Below are 9,599 nucleotides of genomic sequence, written 5' to 3'. Positions count from 1 at the left end.
CATTCAAGGCTTAATCTTTGGTGTTTTTTCCTAATTAAGGGGGGGGAACTAGGTCAACTTTAATTTAACATCCTTTTTTTTTTTTTTTTGATGTCCTGTATGCATGTCGTATACATCCGTGTTCCTGATTTAGCCAATTTAGCTGTATAAGAACATTTAAGAACATGTCGCATTATCGTTTGATATTGTTAGATCACATTAAGGTCATCATAACATACATATTATGTTTAGGGCCCTAACCTAACAGTAATAATTCTGATGACACAAACAATTGTCAAACAAAAAGATGGCATGTCCAAAATATTAAAAAAACATCACATCATCAATAGAAAAGCACATACTGGACATGACCAACTTAGAGAGGAAGCGTGTACTGCATATATGGGGGCACACGGCAAGACCTAACCTAATGTTACAAGTAAATGTTTTAAAGTAAATTAATTTAAAAATAAAGTAAATTCATTTAAAAATTTTAAGTATTTATTTTATGTGAAATAAAGAAAAGAGTATACTCCTTTATAAAGGAGTAATCAGATTACTTTTTCAACCACTTCCTGTGGAGTCGGGTCCTGAGTTTGATTCCCAGGGGAACCACATGCTTCCTAGCGCTTGCTAGGGGCAGCCTGCTAACACAACAAGGACGGGATCAGCACAGTATACATTTATTTTCACTGCGGCAACGCTTACCAACCATCGTAGTAGTTGCCTTCCAAGCAGCAACTTGGAGCATCGACCAACAGAGCAGCTGTTTGTGGCTTCTGTGGTCCCCGCAAACGTAGGAGGGTGCGATGCGTGGGATTATTACGGTCGCTCGCCTTTCTGCTGTCATAAAGTGAAATCGGAATGGAGCATCGACCAACAGAGCAGCTGTTTGTGGCTTCTGTGGTCCCCGCAAACGTAGGAGGGGTGGGAGCTGCATGGTGCGATGCGTGGGATTTATTACGAACGGTCGCCTTTCTGCTGTCATAAAGTGAAATCGGAACTGCAGGTTTTTGCGACACATTTCCAGTTTCCAGAGTTTGACAATTGAAAAAAACACCGACCCAGCTGTCCAAAAACCGATAATTAAACAGTCGGCACGCACTGGCAGAGATGCCAATATTTGTACCAAACCCCTGGCATGTCAATTTCTCATAATACGTCTCCTTTTACCACTAAAAAAAAAAAAATATAAAACCTTACACAGTGTGCCCACTTCTCACAGAGATTATACAACATCCCACAGACAGCAGCGGAGATAGCGGGTCTGTTATTAAAAAAAAATCGGACTCCTCGTGCTTGTCTTATCAGCCATTATTAAAATTAGAATGGAAATCGAGCACAGTCGTGAGCAGCGACTAAGACGAAAATCCACTGTGCGGGAGTGTGTGTGGGCACGTTTGTTTATGGGGGTTGGGGGTGTAAACATGCTCAGTTGTACATGTTTTTGTTTAATATATATGTATATATATTAAATTGCGAAAATGCATCGTCATTTCTGGGACATTTTGACTTTTGGGCTCTGAGGTTAAACACTTTTTTTTTTCAGGTTTAGTATAGGTTTTGTGTTAGGATTTGGTTTTATTTGGAACAAGGAGGTGTTGAGGTTAAACACTAGGGTGCAATGTTTTTTGTTTTTTTTTTTTACTTTAAAAAAATACCTCACAACAAACAGTGTCCACTGAGAATGGAAGGCAAATGCGTCTTAAAAATTCCGCCCTCGTCTTTGATCCAGGTATAATCTGATATGAGGAAGGTGTCACCTCCCATTACCCTCAGATGAAGACGTTAACATTTCTTCGCCGTCCTCCTTCTGTAAAAAATGAACATACACATGTCCTCCGCATGCAGAGGTATTGCAATCACACGCCTCATTTCTTTTCAGATGTGTGCTGGCATCTTTGCCCTTTGGCATCATCTCCTTCTCTGATGCTTTGTTGTGTCTGAGCGAGTGTAGGAACATACGCTCTCCAGATTGTGGGTTGTGGGTGGAATACAAATTCGAATAGAGATTTTGGCATAAAAATATCCTCAGCTTTTGAAGACAGTCCGCAAAGGGCTGAGCTCCTTCTTCCTGCACAGAGAAAAAAAAAAAAAAAAAACATTCTTTAAGCCCACAGAAATATGTGCCTGTAGGGGAATACTGTAATTTTTTTTTTTTTTTTTTTAGAATATTCTAGCATTTTTTGATAATATTGTTGACACTGCCTGTATATCAAGCTAATGCCAGCAGCATGGAGAGGATAAAAACAATCAGTCGGAGTGTGACTCTGAGCTTTTCTTTTAAGATGAGTCTATTATTACCCAGTATGTCGTGCAGTACTTCGGGTACATGCGTCTCGGATTTGACGTACTTTATCGAGCCTGGGTGACTTTTAGCAGTCGCTTGTGCTCGAAGAAACAGATTTTTTGGGTTTGGATGAGTACCTGTGTATTATTATTCTGTAACATTACACGAGCGGTCACGTTTTTTCTGAAAACTGGAAGCTGCCTGAGCTGCAGTTGTACTGCAGTAACACTGCCTTGAAGACCACAGCTTTGCTGTGTGGTTTGACAATATAATGTTTTTTTTTTTGTTTTTTTTTTTCAAACCTCATATTTGACGTTATCACATTTCTCCGTCTTAGATACCTGAAGCCTGACGTTCAAAAGAAATCCAAGCACAAAACAGCGGTAATCAAAAAGACTCTTAATCCAGAGTTTAATGAGGTGAGTCTTTATCCGTGTGCGTGCGTGTGTGTTTGTTTGCATACAAATATGAAAACTGGTAAACTGTCGTCATAGGCACGGCTGCAAACCAGCTCTCTGTTGACTGTTCTCTTACCCTTTTTTACATATAATTGAGATCTTACTACTTCATTACGTCTTGATCCAGGAGTTCTTCTATGAAATCTCCTTCTCTGAGTTAGCCACAAAGACACTGGAGGTCACGGTGTGGGACTATGATCTGGGGAGGTCCAACGACTTCATAGGTAAGTGGACGTCACTGACGAGCAACCGGCTGGTTTCCATCAGTTTAACGCAATGCTTGGTTTTTTTTTTTTCCCGATAATCGCTATTACCCATGATGCATCGCGCCGTCGGCCATGTTGTGCGGCAAAAGTCGCGAGTATGTAGACGCAAACAGTCGATAATGACAACAAAAGACAAGTATAATAAATGGCCGGAGGGAGATCAGACGAAATTGTTGTTCAGAACAGACTTTGTAAGAAAAGTTGCCAAAAAACGCCCAACGTATTAAACAATACACTAAAAACATCTATATTTTGTTATAAATATATATAATATATATGCGTACATACAATGCTTAGCATAGGTATTCACCCCCCTTGGATGTTTTACACTTTTATTGCTTTCATAAATCAATCATGGTTAATAATATTTTGCTTTTCTTCACACAAAAATTTATTAAAAAATAATCTTTAATGTCAAAGTGAAAACAGAGTTCTATAAAGTAATGTGTATGAAACCAAATTCTATGACAAGACAAATAATTGTTTGTATAATTATTCACCTCCTTCAAGTCAGTATTTAGTAGATGCACCTTTAGCTGAAATCACAGCACTGAGTCTCCATCACTCTTGTACATCTGCACACTACACTCCATTCTTCTTAGCAAAACTGCTCAAGTTCTGTCAGGTTGTGTGTTCATCAGACATGAACAGCCCTAAACAAGTCCAGCCACAGATTCTCTACAGGACTGAGGTCTGGGCTTTGACTCGGCCACTCCAGAACATTTACCTGGTTCTTTTTAAACCCTTCCTGTGTAGCTTTTGCTTTGGATCATTGTCTGACTGGAAAGTAAATCTTCTTCCAAGTCGTAGTTCTCTAGTTCTTTTGCAGACTGAAGATTGCCCCCCAGGATTTTGGTGTATTTGGCAGCATTCTGCCAAGTACACCCTCCATCTTCACAAGCCTTCCAGAGCCTGCTGCTGAGAAACATCCCCACAGTGGAGATGGTGATGTGCAGTGTTTGGTTTCTGCCAAACACAACATCTTGTCTGATGGCCAAAAGTCTCAACGTTGGTCTCATCAGACTAAAGAGTCTTCATCCATTTGACCATGGAGTCGTCCACATGCCTTTGTCCAGATCTAATGTGAATTTTCTTCAACAGTGGCTTTCTCATTGACACCCTCCCATAAAGCTTTGAAACCGGTGAAGAAGCCAGGCCGCAGTTTCTATATGCACAGTCTCTCCCACCTCAGCAGCTGAAGCTTGTGGTTTCTCTCACTGGTCTCCTTCTTTCACGGTCACTCAGTTTATGAGGGCGACCTGATCTTGGCAGATTCACACCTGTGCCATAGTCCTTCCATTTCTTGATGATTGATTTCACTGAACTCTGGGGGATGTTCAGTGCCTTGGAAATGTTTTGTTATCCATTCCCAGAATTGTACTTTTCAAGAAGCCTTTCTTTGATTTGCTTGGAGTGTTCGTCTGTCTTCATGGTGTAATGGTAACCAGGAATCCTGATCCACCAGTCTCTGGACTCTTCAGACTCTGGTGTTTTATACCTCACCCACATCACTCAGGTCGACTTCTTTTCACTAATTGTGAGACTGTTGGCCTCTATTGACCTGACCCTTCTTTAATTAGACCATTACATTTAAAAGGGGGGGGGTGAATAATTATGCAAACTATTAAATGTCTTTATATAATTTTGTTTCATCAACATTACTTAACTCTATTTTTTGTTTTCACTTTGACATTAAAGAGTTTCCTCCCATAAATGTTTATGTGAAAAAAGCCAAATTTTATTGACCATGATTGATTCATGACAGCAATAAAAGTGTAAAACATCCAGGGCGGTGAATACCTATACGAGGCACTGTATCTGTACTTTTTTTTTCTCTTAAATTTAGTGGATGCGGCTTATAATCAGGTGCGCTCAATAGTCCGGAAATTATGGTAAGTGAGTTTTGAGTTGGAACTTGAAGTTAGGCAGGAGGTGTTATGGTACGCAGATGTTGTTGGAGTGCGTCCCACGCTAGACAACAGGTGGGCAGGTGGTGATGGTGAAGTAGTCAAGGTGTGAGGTTTTTAAGAGTTTCCGTCGATGATGACACGCGACTTTTGACCTCGTAGGTATCTGTAGAATGAGAGAAAACAACAGACATAAATGTGAAACTGACCATGGACTTAGGTTTTTGACTGAAAAACTTTTGCACAAAACGTCATTTTTACTATTACTATGACAGACTTTACACGCTGGAAGTACCCACCTTTGTAGTCTCTGTAAATGACTGTAGGTTTATGGCAGGTTTAGGATTTACAACAGTGGTTCTCAAACTGTGGTATGCGTACCACCAGTGGTACGTGAGCACTCTCTAGTGGTGCGTGGGGAAAATTCATATTTTCACATTTACATTTTCAATTGAATAAATCTGAAACATACCATACACAATTAATACAACTTTTAAACATAAACATCTGTCTAAACATCTCTCCTGGTGGTGGAAGCTAAAAGTGAAGGCCTGTGCTGCTATATTCTAGTGTTGGTCATCATGGTGGGACTCAGAGAGCTCAATGTTTTCTCAGGTGGTACAGAGTATAAAAAGTTTGAGAACCACTGATTTACAAGATCTTAATGTATTTCCTTGAAGATCCTTGAGTCTTAATTGCTAATTCCAGGACTCCTTGAATAGAATGTCTACTTTGGCAATTACTCATTAGGGGAGACAGGGGAAGGAAACAGATCATGGAAATAGATGAAGTAAATAAAGTGGGAGGATAATTGACAACCGCTCAACTAATACTGGAGCTGCCTGCTGATGTATCACCATTGGTACTGTCATCATTTGCAGTATTTACTTTAGCCATACTGCTAGCTGTCAGTCGTGCGGAGTAGTTCTGTACACCGTCCTCCCTACAATTTAATGTACGAACCTGCGTCTGTGTTGTGTTTGCTGCATCACTGAGCACTCTTCCACACAACCCTCCCGAAAGTCAGGGAAAATTCACTTAGGTCTGATTTACTGCCCAATTTATCTCAAATCCTGGCCGATGCAGATCTAATTTCAGCCTCTTAGTACCACAAACAGGAAGGAGAAGCAAGTCGATAAACAGCCCTCTGTCACTGTCGGAGGGAGTGAAGTGCTGTGGTGATGGTGATGGTGATGGTGAGGCAGGGAGGGGGAGACAGAATCTGGTGACACAGGCAGGGAGGGGAGGAGGGAGAAGTCATTGTCCGTCTCAGGTCCCTTTAGTCTACTTCCTGTTTCCATAAGAAGTGACTTAATCTGTGCAGCTTAGCAGGAAAGTATAAAAATAAGACAATTTAAAATGAGGTCAATTTGATTCAGCTAGCACAGGCATGGGCAAACTAAGGCCTGGGGGCCCACCAAACTTTTTCAAATTATAATTAATTTATATTATCATTATACGTCTGCCTTTTCCCTGCAATACCCATGTTTCCCCAATAGATGGCATAGAAAATGATAAAAGCATTTTATCATTTAAGCCTTTATGCATGACTTTTTCGTGTCATTTATCTTAGTTCACACGAACGCTCCATCTATCTGCTCCTGACCCGGCCCCCCTGTCAAATTTTACAACACTTGTGGGCCACAAGTCAAAAAGTCTGCCCATGCCTGAGTTAGCAGATGTACTGTAAAAGTGAGTACTGGAGGAAACTGTCATGGCTGACAGCAGAAGCAGGTGGTTGGAGGAAATGGCTAATAGAAACAACATGTGAAATTAGCTTCACAGTTGTCTTCTCAATAAATGAAAAAAAAAAAATCAATGTTGTGATGTTACGATGAATCAAGAGAGAGGACAGTTGTGCGATAATGTGTGTGCGTTTCACGTTTGAATGGAAGCCACGTTGATTACAGGGCTTTTCACTCTTGTGAGATTTCATTTTCAGCCCAGTAAAAATGTCACAGTAAATCCCCGTAGAACACAGCGTGACTTAAGAGTCAGGAAACACACCGTAGATTTCATCTGACAAAGTGCTGACTCTTTACACACGGTTTGCTAAGTCAATTTCATGACTTCTAGGATTGCAGCCGCAGATCTCCCAACTCCTCGTTGTTCTCAGGGGTATAGAATTTTACCGGGGAAATTTAATTATACCTGACAGGAACACAGCATGGATACGTTTGTCTTTAACATTGCAGTGTAATTGTTATGCTTTACAAACCTTTTATGACAAATGTACTTTCCACAGGGAGGAACGTATGTGGCTGTTTGGCTCAGGGAGAGATCACTAATAGCCTCCTGCATCACAAACAGAACTCATGACACCTAACTTTGCGGTAAGGAACTACAAGTTGAAACCAAGTGGGAAAAAAATGAAATATCAATTTAAAACTGTAAATATACAATTTAAATAATTCATTTGCACATCTGTCTTTTTGCTCCCCAGCCCCTAATCAATCATGGTCTGGCTATAACTCCATTGCTGTGATGATCTGGTTTGGTCCCCTGCTCCACGTGTTTGTAAGTACATGATGCATGTTACATGTTTAGGCCTTCTTCCGTTTTGCACAGCCTACTTATGCGTTCTTGGTTTTTCGCGTTAGAAAAAGTTAGAAAAAAACAGCGAAAAAAAAAAAATTAGCTCAGTATCACGTAATTACATGTTAACTTTGACGTGATACGTTTCACTTTATTTCGTTATCACTGTTATTTCGTGATAACTTTCATGTAATTTCGTTATACCTTTCATGTTATTTAATGATAACTTTCACGTTCTTCAGCACAACCCCATGCGTTTTAAAACGCTTCTGTAAGAAATGACACTTACTGACATACTGCAAGCAAAATAGATTTTTATTGATAAAATAAAATTGATCTCACAGTACACTGTTAGTATATAGAACACATTGTTTTTACAATCTTAGATTTTTTTATGGGAAAATTGTGTAATATATATTCATAAAAAAATCATATTAATCTGATGACAGTGTGTCATTTATTAGTGATTTACTAAGAAAATATAATTATCACAAACAGGATGTAGATGAAGAAGTGAAGCCTAGAAGGAAGTGAATGTAACGTTTCTGATTATTCTAAAGCTGTCTACTTGCCTTCTTGTAGGTCTGCTACGCTGTGGGTTACAACTTGAGGAAACAAAACAGACAAGGACCAACTACTCACTAAGGAGCATGTGTGTCCAAACTCTAAAAGAGAGTTTTAACAGCCAGCAAAGTGAGCAGCAGGGTCGTCGCAGTGGCCACGGGCTGACCCGGAGCACGGCTCTGCAGGATTCTACCCTCATCTGTAAGAGAACACAGAAAAGTCCCAGATGAATGTGTATCCTTGATTGTTGATTCTGGTCTTATGCTGCACTCTTCTGGTATATTTAAAAACAACACTTATTGTTCTTTAATATATATATTTTAAACTTTACCTGCACTTTAAGACAATTATTTTAGAGTCTACATTTATGTTTTTAATTCTGTATCTAACGTTTCTGTATGAGTCCCAGCCTTAACATTTACAGAGAGCAAAGCAAATACCTGCTTCCCAGATGACTGGTCCCAAGGAGATGGCTACAGTGTCATGGTGAGAGAGGTCCCTCGCAACTCTGGTGTGTCCAGGATAGCAATGCTGCAGGAGAAGTTTTTACCATTATTAATATCATTGCTATTTTTATCATAACTGTCTTTAAACACAGAACACATAGTGGTTAGCAACTACTGTTGAATTCCTTTAAAATGTTACATTTTGTCATTATAAGTAGTTTGTCAGTTATAAAATTGTACTTTGCTACAGATGTAACAGTAATACTGTAACGCAGGGGTGTCAAACATACGGCCCGGGGGCCAAAACCGTCCCGCTAGGTAGTTCAATCTGGCCCACTTGATGAATTTTGATAATAAAAAAAATAGAGATGACAATTAGATCATAATTTTTTTGTAAAATTATATTTTGTTACAAATGAATTAATATTAATAAATAACCAATATACTTCTTTTTATGAAAACACAGAGGAAAAACATTGTTAATTATAGTTAATTATGTTATGTTTGTAGTGGTCTGGCCCACCTGGCATCTAATCACGTTGTATGCGGCCCGTGAAACAGAATGAGTTTGACACCCCTGCTGTAACGGGTAAATAATAAAAATAATTGAAACCCACAATGGAAATTTAAAGTGTGAGTCTTTGCAACCCCACAGGCTGCTTTAAGTAACATCTATGTAAGATTTTGTTATTTGAAAATGTGTTATTTTACCAGTATCCCTCCCAGGATCTTCGGTTACTTTCATCCCGCGCTTGACCTTGACTGAGTGAATGTCATTCCACCCGTCACAGTCCTAGTCCTTGTGTGTCTCAGGTGGCTGTGACATTAGCGGTGGGATCAGAGGTTGGACTTGAGAGCAGTAGTGACTTCCGTCATATTGGGAAACCTTTCCTAATGGGCACAGTTGCACTGGGTAAGAATCCATCCATCATGTTTTTTTCTATTTGACGTCTTCTTTGATTGTCTTTTTTTTTTAGTTTGATAATATGAAGGGTTTATTACAAATAATATGGTCAGGTGGTTTATATGTTCCAACTCTAATGTTACTCACTATTCTGAAATTTAAAAAAGGTAAGCACAAATATTGAAATGACATTTGTTATTGACTTGACTTGACTTTTCAATCTGGAAATTTCTATTCATGAAAAGAAAAT

General features: G+C 39.4%; 1 protein-coding gene and 1 long non-coding RNA gene across 5 annotated transcripts in view; both read left to right on the top strand.

The window, feature by feature from the left end:
* LOC103381589 (double C2-like domain-containing protein alpha) overlaps nt 1-3,333 on the top strand; it is a 36,900-nt gene extending 33,567 nt beyond the window's left edge. For 2 of the 4 annotated variants that reach the window (XM_025057478.1, XM_025057479.1), the window contains 2 exons: nt 2,607-2,688; nt 2,855-3,333. In XM_025057478.1, coding sequence (XP_024913246.1) covers nt 2,607-2,688; nt 2,855-3,031 — 259 coding nt within the window. In that variant the 3' untranslated portion in view covers nt 3,032-3,333. The remainder of the gene's footprint in view (nt 1-2,606; nt 2,689-2,854) is intronic. The other 2 variants (XM_025057477.1, XM_025057476.1) reach the window with 1 other exon arrangement.
* Nucleotides 3,334-7,860: 4,527 nt separating this feature from the next.
* On the top strand, nt 7,861-9,439 carry LOC112487305 (uncharacterized). Its single transcript, XR_003050278.1, has 3 exons — nt 7,861-8,233; nt 8,424-8,485; nt 9,259-9,439. It is a non-coding gene; the product is annotated as an uncharacterized LOC112487305 (long non-coding RNA).
* The last annotated feature ends 160 nt before the right edge of the window (nt 9,440-9,599 follow it).

This window comes from Cynoglossus semilaevis, chromosome 8 (assembly GCF_000523025.1).
Source record: "Cynoglossus semilaevis isolate Cse_v1.0 chromosome 8, Cse_v1.0, whole genome shotgun sequence".
NCBI classification, from domain to species: domain Eukaryota; kingdom Metazoa; phylum Chordata; class Actinopteri; order Pleuronectiformes; family Cynoglossidae; genus Cynoglossus; species Cynoglossus semilaevis.
Note: the sequence above shows the minus strand (reverse complement) of the source record. Positions and strands in the feature narration are given on the sequence as shown.